Source organism: Camelus dromedarius, chromosome 34 (genome assembly GCF_036321535.1).
Source record: "Camelus dromedarius isolate mCamDro1 chromosome 34, mCamDro1.pat, whole genome shotgun sequence".
Taxonomy (NCBI): Eukaryota; Metazoa; Chordata; class Mammalia; order Artiodactyla; family Camelidae; genus Camelus; species Camelus dromedarius.
This window is the reverse complement of record NC_087469.1, coordinates 1,125,321-1,136,432: the sequence shown is the minus strand read 5'-3', so window position 1 is coordinate 1,136,432 and position 11,112 is coordinate 1,125,321. Positions and strand designations below refer to the sequence as shown.

The following is an 11,112-nucleotide window of genomic DNA, read 5'->3' as shown; positions in this document are numbered from 1 at the left end:
ACATACATACACACACATCACACTTTTTTTTTAATGCCTTTGAAAGCTTCTCCTCTTTCTTTCTCACCTCACTTTATATTACAGGGTAGAATGCATCTGCCACAAAGAGGTGCGAACAAGAAATCTAATAATATTCAGAACCAGAAGCAGCTGGCAGAGTTTGTTCATCCTCAAACTGTGCAGCCATGTTAAGAAGCAGCAGAGAAGTCATTCAAGGAGCTGGGAGGGAAAACCCCCAGCTTTGTTACCATCAACCATCGCCACCCGCACAGAAGGGACGCGAGCCGGTGTAGATGCCACATGGTATCAAGCCATGTCAGTGACGCCAGACCACAGGGGACAGGAAGAGAACAGGCGTCCATGTGGCTGACAAGGCTCTACTGAACGTGGAATGATGCCTTCACACACAGCGGCTGCTGCTGTGGCGGGAAGTCAGCGGTCCCCAGACAGCCCGATGACCAGGTTCACCAACTCTCACTTACTCTGAAGATGAATACATGTTCTCATCACTCCTCTCATCAGTGTATCACATGTTAACCAACTCCCTCCCTTTCCCATTCTGCGAAAGGGCAGAGGGCTATGAAAGATGCAGCGCAGAATCCCAGAGGCACTAGAATGGACCAGGAAACCACAGGCACCGTGGTGTTTCCCGGATCTGCTGTCCAGCAGGAGACAAACCAGGCTTCAGAGGAAGTTACAGAGAAAAAGCTGGATCTTATTCTTTCATTAAAGCACCACCAGGCCTCACGATCCGTCAAATAAAAGCAGCCTCTCAGACATGACACCCTCTAATTCGCACCTGGCTACTCTGGCCGATGGTGTGACTTATATTCAGCTCCGGGTGGTCAGCCTTTGACATTCTACCAACTCACATATTTGCATATTCAGAAGCCGTACAAGTACGAAAACATTCAAATGAAATCCACTATATGTTACAGTAGAATGACATGTAATTTATTCATAACTGACAGGCAGTACTCAAAATTAATTTAAATAAGCAAATGATTACACAAACGTCTAATAATACTAAAATTGACAGAAGGTATAAAATACCATGGGTATGAAATGCCATGGTAAATACTATTCAACAGACTACAATCATAATTCCAAACGAAGTCATGGTTTTTTAAAATGATTTTCAGCAGTTTTGAAATGATTTGATTTTGTCCCTCATCCAAGCAATTTACTTCTTCCACTGATACAAGACAAGGTCATCATTTTCAAGAAATATTACAGAATGACATAGCTCAGGTTCCTCTCTTGCAACACATTTTCTTGCAAATTGTTTTTTGATATCACCTCTTGACAGAGACGGCAAACCAGCTAGCACTCAGTGCCCCAAGCAAAGATGCCTGGATGAGAACGGTGCCAGGGTGTAACTGCATTCAGCAAGGGGCAAGTATGCATACTTCTTTTTTTGAGGATCCAGCATCATCAACATATTTAGGCACCCAAGCGAGTAAAATTATGGGAATAAAATAATTGGATGTCCAGGTGATTACGCACAATGGCGACCGCGGGTAAGTTACAACAGAATTCTGTGGTACTTCAAACAAAAACAGCACCTACCTAAATTTGCTTCTTGTAAGCCTCGTTACATTTTCAAGAAGCGCAGCTGTGTTTGCAGGAATGTTTGGCTTATCATGTGTCTGTCGGTATTATCTGAAAGTCTTCTACTTTACTGGAATGAGATCCAAGCATGGACCTGGCTTGAGAGCTATCAGCCGTAGTCACAAAACGTATCAATAAATTAAAAGGCTTTCACAGAACAAGGGTCAGCTAAATTTTTTACATACAAAATACAGCTAGAGAAATACAATTCTTCAATGCTGAATTATGAGGGAGAGGAAAACAATCTAAAAAAATAGAAAACTCTCTCCATACCCGGGCATCAAGGCAAGATGTAACACTGCATAATGCACAGTATGAGCAGTCAATGGATGACAGATACTCCAGAAATTGTGGTATCCTGGGGATCTGGTAATTACAACCAAGATATGAAAATACTGTACCAACAGGCATGCATACAATCACTGTGTGCATTCGGTGTGTGAGCTGGGACCTAAGCAGAGCGCTAACACAATAATGAGGCAGTGTTCCAGGGTGTCCAGTAAAACCAGTGTGGGTGACTACATGTTGATCAGACCTTCTGAGGCAGCAAAGTGTGGGCACAGCGCCATGTCTGGGTTCTGCAGCTGTTTTATGATTCTCTTGCGGAATTTCTCTCGCACACGATTAAATTCCATTATGTCCATGGGGTCCTCTTCAATCCAAAACTTATGGAACTCGTGCATCAAATAGCCTGTTAGAGAGAAAGACAGTGATAAGAATGTAAGAAAAAAAAAAATCCTTAATTGTATTCAAAATCCCCCTGAATGCTGAAAGAGATGTCAGACCAAATAACAGTAACCATGGAGCTCCAAGAAGAGATCGGAATACAGCCAATACTGCGGTTAAAAATTATTCTTTAAAACAGGCACAGTGGAAGCTACCGATTGCAAGATTTTTGCAATTGGTCCCAGAATTATTCTCACTCTTCTCAAGCAGGAAGAAAAATCAATTCTGTCATCTCAAGAGTATGAATAACATCTGGAACATTTTCTGAAAGGTCGACAGTAACTACTTCATCTTTCCCCTAATTAAATTAACGTGATGGTCTGGTTTTTCAAAATGACTCCGGTCAGTCTTTTTTCTCTTGATAACTGATTTGAGTCAAGTTTTTAATCACCCTGACAAATCAAACGAATGTATTCTGATAATTTATTATGAGAAAAAAAAACCCTGCAAACCAACTCTGAACAACACAGACTGGTCATTAAACCACATGAAATTGTTAATAAGACATCTTTGCTCTGAAGCATAATTGATATTCAAAAACTTTGTCTCAAAAATGTTCTCTACCAATGATCTGAACTGGGAAACTTTTTGGAACAAATGTTAAGTATTTGATTAGAAAACCCACTCACATTGTATTGTTTCCCCACTGCGCCTCTCCCTTTACCATATTTAGAATTGAACTGTGAACAGCTTTTTTGAAAAGACAATAATAGACGTGGCAAAACAAAGCAAGGTCAAGTGTCTCTAAGAAAAAAATATTTTAAAAGGAAATAATACTAGTTAGAAAAAAGGAAACCAAACATTACACAAGCTTTTCTTTGTCTTAACATTAGAAGACAGTTGGGAGGAAGGATTCTGGAGCCAGAAACCTGGTTTAAATCCTAGCCCTTCCCCTCCTTGGAGAAGGAGTGAGCAACAGACGACAGGGGGGCACAGGAAGGGAATTTTGGAACATACATACATAATTCTAATAGTAAAAAAAAAATCAATAGCTTTTGTTTTTCTGGTAAGTAGCTACTTATGGGACAACCTTTAGCATAGTTCCAATAACAGATTTTTAAAAAATCTTTATTTATCTCTCATTATAATACAAAATTAGAAATGACCTTCCGTCCCACCCCCACACACACTGCCAGACGTGGGTCTGCTTCCACAAACTCACCTGATTTCTCATTCATGACATTAAGTATGCCATTACACCTCTAAGTATATGGTCTCTCTCTTCAATATAGGAGGAAGGGTAGCAAGGAGAGAGAATTTATTTTATTTTTTCTTCGGGTTGGCTCACTTCCTTTAGGATTTGTGTCTGGGCTCTCTACACACATTAACACGCTATGTTAATCTGTGTTAACACAGGTTAACATACTGACTGCTATTAACATCTCTGATGGGGACACATCCCAACCCTCACCCAAATGCCTCCGGGCTACACCAGCCAAGGCCCGCAGCCACTGTCGTGGGAACCTGATCACAGCAGAGAAGCCCCAGATCGGAGGTAGCGATCCCAGGAGCCATCCCATTTGACTCTGCTCCATCTGACGCCTGGATTCCCTGACGCAGCACCCAGCCTTGGGCTCCTCTGGTGACAACACTGACATTAGCCTGTTCCATGGCATGGATGAAGAACCTGGTTCTTTAGAGGTCCTTTCTCACACTGGGCCCAAATTTCCTGCCCCATATTTCTTGGAAAAAATTCAACACTTCTCCAACTCAAGTATTTGAAGGGCTGCCCTTTATGCCATGAGGTTAAGCACCGCCATTACTTCTTACCATTTCTCATATGCATGACTTGGGGCCCGTTTCTCATCCTGGGTGTTTCAGTGCACACCAACAGAAACTTTTTTCCTCTAATCTCGGTATCTCATTCAACCAAAAGAATTCAATCATCTATCCATCCTAAAGCATCCCAAGAATGGCATGAGGGACTTTAAACCAATGTAGACCCTCCCAGATTCAACCAAACACCATAGTTCAATAAAATGAAGCTCATGTCACTAAAGTTTGAGATCCACTGGTTTAGAAGACGCTCTCTTTTTAAGTTCCCTTGGTTTCTTTCTAAATGTTATAGTGTTTATGGTTCTAAATAAAATCTATGATCATTTATAATTTCTTCTTCCCTTGCTCTATAAAACACACACATAATTTTCTTGACTTGGCCTCTGAGCTCAGATAAACATACCTGAGCTGTTCTGTACACAGAGTCAGATTCCCAATCCTGATGAATTAGAAGCAACTCATTAGTACCATGATTAATACGGTATTCACTCTTATTGACAATAATAAACAGGCACTATGAAAAATGCCTTAATGAGGAATTCACTTTTCCACAATGTACATACTCACTCTAAAGGTGTCTGGTGCAGCACGGAGTTTTAGAATACAGATCCATTTGGTTTCACCATTTTTCTACCTTACATGTAACTACAGGAAAACACTGTGAAAGCTTTAAAAGATAGGCTAGGGGAAGAGCAGAAGAAGGGGGGTTAATAATCTGACACCATTTTCCTTCCTCTTCAGGCTACAAAAGTCAAGCTATAAATCTTGCAAACTGACTCCCTGGGACTCTATCTCATCAGGAAAATAATTAGACACTGTATAACATGATTGTAATCAAAATGCAGAAATAGTGGCTTGGCTTCCAGGGTCCATGTTATAATCACAAAACTTCACTCATTTATATAACATTACAGAGTGTTCATAAATCCATTTAGCCAACTGATCAGTTGGCCCATCTGCCAATTAACAAATATGTAACAGATCTGAGGAAAAGGCAGAAGTCCTCATGCTGCACAAACCTTAGCTTCTTAGAGAGAGGGAGCCAGGCCGACAATTTCAGGTGATCTGCTGGCCAAGGAAGCCAATAAAATGGTGGGAAGGGCAGGGGGAGGAAAGAGAGGCCAGGCTACTGCTTACAGCCTCTTATTTAATTCTCACAACAGCTTCATGGAATAGGTAACGCAGATCAAATCTTCACTTGACAGATGAGGATGTTGGGTTTAGAAAAGATACCTGAATGGTGTACAATTACACAATTACAGCTGGAAGCTGGAAGCCGGGACCTGAAATCAGCTGCCTTTTCCAGTGTATTCTCTTCCTCTGGTTCTTATTCTCAGTGAAAGTCAAAGAAAAGATAATTCTCATTCCTCTTCTGGGCACTGTACTTTTTCCTTCTGCTCACAACGCCTAACCTGACTTCATATCAGTGGAGTTACCCGTTCAGGGGAGCTGTAGATTGAATGCAATTTTCATGGCACGCTGCCTTGGCAGTGCTGCGCTCACTGAATAAAACTATAAAGTCAAAATGATAGAGCTATTATATTCTTATATTCTTTCACCTAGATGAAATGCCTGTTTTGAATACTAATGTGCCCTTCCAGCTCAAGCCTGCAGCTTATTTGTTGTTGCTTGAAGGTGCCTTGGTTTTGCTTCACTGCATTTTGGTTAGTAGACGACAGAGACACATGTGAGGACACATGTAACTGCAAGAATATTACAGAGGAGACGTGCAGCACTGATCACGTCTCACAGAGGAGCGATGAATTCAGGGCAGTTTGCTCCCTCTAAGGGGGACTGAGTTCCTCTGCCCTACCCCAATCCACAGCAGATGGCTGCTGTTTCTAAAACCTGGTGAGGGTCTTAAAAAATAAGTCATCCTAATGCATGCTTATTCGCCTGGGTTAGTGTTAGGGCTAGGGTTAGGGTTAGGGTTAGTGTTAGGGCTAGGGTTAGGGTTCTCTTGGAAGCTTACCAGTTCAGGCCAAGGTTAAATTTTTGCAGAGAAACTAGACTCCCCTTCTCCCAAAAAGGACATCATCCAATATTTTAGCTTCCCATCCATCCATCCGTCCGTCCGTCCATCCATTCATCGGTCCATCCGTTTACTGAGCACCTACTCTCTATCAGGCTCTGTGCTGAGGATACAGCAGTAAACAAAACACACATTCCTGTCCTTATATGTCAATTCCTATGATTCTAACTTTGATTCCCTCCTGTGAGAGCTTCCCATCCTTGTGGCTCTGACTTTCTCCTTAATGCCAATGAATCCCAAATCTGCCCCCTTGTAATTCTTCAGAGCTCCAGAGTCTTACATTAGAACGTCCACTATTTCCCAAAAGGAACACACACACCCCTGGTATACCTAAAACTAAACTCATTCTATTTTTCCTCAAAAGTAAGGGCACAGTAAATACAGAATAAGGTGGGTACAAGGGATACAGAAACACAGCAGGGAGTCCTATTTACTTATGTCAATACTCTTTCAAATGGTGCACAGAAGCTCTTTCAAGATATCCTTCCCATCCCTGCCTTTTTCCCTCCTGTCATCTCTCGACAGCCCTCCTGCCACCCCAAGCCCTGTGCTCTAGTCCCTGGCTCCATCAGGCTGTTCCTCATCGCCTGTAACCGCTCCCTCGGGCCGGACCACGAGGCCACCACTGCTGCATTTCCAGCTCCTCAGCCTTCAGGTCTCGTGAAATTGGCCTTTGCTTCGGGAAGCTCTCCCTGACTCCCAGGCTGAGTGACGTACACCAGCCATGGGCCTTTTCAATTTTTAAAAACCAGTATCTTTACTTCTTCAGTAACAAAATTCTTCCCACTGCACTTTAATTAGCTGTTTAGGTGTCAATCTCCCTCAGCACAGACTCTGATCTGTAGTAAAGCCTCAGTACTAGTTGTCGAAAATGGTCAGAATTGTGACAGGAGTGAATACAATGACCTAGTTGTCAGAGTAGGAGCTGTAATCACATATGTAGGGGGCTTCCATTCTCCATGAACAAGTCATAAAATGGATGTATTTTTAAATTTGCCCTTTATTTTTATTCAACTTATAACATGCACATAGTTCAGAGTCAAATAATTTAATGTCCTGTTACAAAAAGCAAACAAAAACCTAGCAGCAACTCCTGCCCTAATTCCTGCTTCCTTAAGGCAACATTTCAAGCCTTTCAGCTGATTCTTTTGATTATTGACCACCATAGCGCTAAATAATTTCCCATTGCTTCATTTTTTGACTTCCTTCATCTTGCAGAGTCTCTTCACTTCTCTTCTGTGATAGATTTTCTGCTTTCTGGACCCTATTTATTCCTTTCAGGATTACTCTTATCTTGTGGAAACATACCCTTCAGGAGCGTCCTTATAAAGGCAAAAGGAGGTAAAATGTTTAAGACCTTGGCTTCAAAAAAAGGTGTTTTTTCTACTCCCACACTTACCTGGTAAGTTGGACTGGGTATAGAATTCTAAATTGGAAATCATATTCTCTTAGATGCTTTAAAATATTCTCTTAAATTTTTGAAAACATTATTCCACTGTCTTCCAGAATACAATGTTGCTGTTGAGAAGTCCAATGTCATCTTCGGTCCCAATTCTTGACGTGACAGATTTGGAAATTTTTAGAATCATCTCTTTCGCGTGTCATGAAATTTCACAATGACATGGACCTCAGTGTGAATCCATTTTAATCTGCTATGCTGCTGCTCACTGGTTTAAATACGAAAAGCCATCCTTTAGTTCTGAATATTTTTCTTGATTCAGTTCTTTGACCCTCTCCCCTCAGCTGCACTGTTACTTTTCTGGCACTCCTATTACTCAGCTGTCAGACTTCTAAGAACGGTCCTTTAATTTTTCAACTCTTAGTTTCTATTTTTCATCTTTTACTTTCTGTAGAAGTTTTCAGCTTTATCTTCTAATCCTTCTTGGAGATTGCATTTCTGTTTTCTGATTATTAATTTCTAAGAGCACTCTGTTGTTCTCCAAATGCTCCTTCTGTGACACCTTGTTCTTGTTTCATAGTTGCAATTTCTTCTCTTCTCTCTTTGGGGATATTAATGATACATATTTTTGAAGTTTTTTTCTCTTGGCATGGTTTCTATTTCTTTGCAGTGGCTTTATTTCTGCTTGTTTTGGATTCTCTTTCATGCCTGAGGCTTTCCTTTGTTTTCTTTTTTTTTTCTTTTAATAGACTTTATTTTTTTAGGGCAGTTTCAGGTTTATAGCAGAACTGAGCAGAAAATACAGAGTTCACACATAGCCTTCCCCACCCACACATACATACTCCCCTACCCTCAACATCCCTCATCAGTGTGGTATATTTGGTACAATCGATGAAGCAACACGGGCACATTATTATCAACCAAAGTCCACAGTTTACATTCGGGTTCAGTCTTGATGCTGCATTTTTTAGGGGCTTTGACAAACGCATCATGCCATGCAGCCACCACTATAACATCATACAGAATAATTTCGTTGCCCTAAAAATTCCTTGTGCCCCATCTATTCATCTTCCTTTGTTTTCTTGTTATCTAGTGGTGCTTAAGAAACTATTCCAAAATCCAGTGGCTTAAAACAACCATTTTAATACACTCATGAATTTGGTAGGTTAGGAATTCAGAAAGGATATAGAAGGGATGGATCCACAATGCCTGGAGTCTCAACTGGCAAGACCTGAAGGCTGGGGGGGGGGGGTGACTTGACAGCTGGCGGCAGGAATCACGTGGAGGCATGTTCACTCACACGTCTGGTGGTGGATGCTGACTACCAGGTGGGGCCTCATCCGGGGCCGTCAGCCAGATTACCTGCGTGCGGCTGTTCTGTATGTCCTGGACTTCCTCACAGCACAGAGGAATTAGATCCCTTTCATAGTGGCTCGTGCCTCCAAAGGCAGCTCAATGCCTGATCACCAGATAAAAATACCTTCCCTAACGCAGCCCTGGAAGTCACAGAGTATCGAAATCTGCTTACTCTATTGGTCAGCCAACTGGTCAGCCCAGATTCAAGGCGTGAAAGAAACAAAGAAGCCGTACCACTCAGTGGGAAGAGTGTCAAGGAATCTGAGGGCATGTTTTTAACCATCACAAACACCCGATAATCCCTGGCTGTCTGTAACTATTTTTTACTAAATAAAAAGCCAACTGGATTAAAAGCTGATTGGAAGCTCTGAGCACATAGGAAGGGTCTGTTGACTGTAAGCAGGATTGGAGCGACATGCCTGGGCCATTTCACTGGGGAAACCCAGAGGGTAGAATCTTTAGCTATTTTCTCTTGGGATGTTCAGATTTCAGAGAAGGCTCTGCCAATCTCTTGACTGGCTGCCAAAGTGACAGGAACTGGGGAGGAGAAGGAGCCTGGGCCTCAGTCTTCATCACCACCTCCAGGATGGTTCGCCATCATCTGTACCTGATTCTCATCAGACCAGAGACTCTTTATTTTTCTCTCTCTGGAAAGATACGCCAGCCTCTGCTGAGAAGCGGGAAGGACAGACGCTGTCTCCTGGGGAAGAGGATTCAGGCCTCTCAGAGCTTCTTAATGTGCTTTCGTGCACTCTTGCTATTTTTGGTCTTACCTTAATCTTCATTTTCTGAGATACCTAATGCTGCCAGTTCCTGAAGCTTTTGGGGAGTCCTGTGGAATCAATCAGGTTGCTCCTCACCTTTCCACACCCCGTTTGGGATTTGCTCACTCAAGACTACTAAATCCTTTAGTGCTTACTCTGTCTTCCAGCTTTCAAAATGAGGTTTTCTTGCCTTGTTTCAGATTTCTCCTATTCTTGTGCATCTACGCTTTCTTAGAAAAATCCCTTTATATTAACTTTAGTGAAGTTGCAGAAAGAAGCATAATGCATATATTAGTTACGCTGTCTTTAACTGGAAGTCCTAGTAAGTAGGTATCAAAGAAGACAGAATCCTAGATGATATAATCACTACTAATTTAGGAATTTAGGTAAAATAAATTGCTGTTAACTTGTGACTTTGTCACATTTTAAAAATGAACTGGGGAACCATACTCTCCTGGGGGTAGATTTGGGGTGAAATAACATGAATTAACCATACTTAGAGACAGTGGCAGACCTCTTTTGCAACTTAACAGGAGAAAAAAAGCTGAAAGAAACATAAGGAGAAGAACTTTGAATTTTTTCCTAAGAAAGCTTAGGCATGAGGCCCTCAGTGTAGTAAGCATGGTTTCAATGGTTTCAAAGACATTTCTCCTTCAAATTGCTCAGGCTGATTGATGACTTGGTGGACTGTCTTCCTATGTTCCTCCAAACCAGTCTGTGTCTGGCCTGCAGGGATAGTAAGGGCACACAGCTACATTTTAGGATCCAGGGCTCCACTAAACGGTCTCGGACTTTATCTTCCAAGACCTCAGTACAAATGCAACCACAAAGGATGCCCTTCAGGGAAGAACAACATGAGGCTCCAGTTCAGGGTCAACAACACTTCCCGCTACCAGCACCCACACTTACAGGGGCGACAGATACTATCCTCTGTAGTAAGTAATCGCGAGCGATGCCACTCCGACACCATCCCCACCGCCCACTACACCACCGCCTCCTCTTCCTAATGCTCACTGAGCACCAGCTACGGGGCTGGCTAGTAAAGCTTCTTTTTAATCTTCCTCTCACGTTACCTCCATAGCAACTCTATGAGGAAAGGACTCATTTTATAGATGAGGTAACTGAGGCTTAGAGAGGTTAGTAAAAGAGATCTGAGAGTCACTCCGGCTGTCCTCAGAGCCTGCACTCTTAAGGGCTGTGCCATGCTGGACCAGAGGGAGGAAAACACTCGCGATGCCTTTAAAAGTCAGACTGAGATTTGATACACTGAATATTAGGCAAGAGCTGGGAATGCGAAAAGATTCATGATGCCTGAAAATGTGTAGGTTTTGAACACAAAAACAAAATCCACACCAAAGAAAGAAGTTCAAAGGCCCCAAAACAGCCAAGCCACAAAGATCCCTCAGCTTCAACCCGATCTAGAGTGTTCTACAGAAACCCGAGTCAAC

General features: G+C 42.2%; 1 protein-coding gene across 2 annotated transcripts in view; it reads right to left on the bottom strand.

Annotated features, from left to right (window-relative positions):
- Positions 1 to 942: 942 nt before the first annotated feature.
- Positions 943 to 11,112, bottom strand: part of ELMOD1 (ELMO domain containing 1) — a 73,620-nt gene continuing 63,450 nt past the window's right edge. For both annotated transcript variants that reach the window (XM_031443781.2, XM_031443782.2), the window contains exon 11: positions 943 to 2,302. In XM_031443781.2, the coding sequence (XP_031299641.1) occupies positions 2,130 to 2,302 (173 nt within the window). In that variant the 3' untranslated portion in view covers positions 943 to 2,129. The remainder of the gene's footprint in view (positions 2,303 to 11,112) is intronic.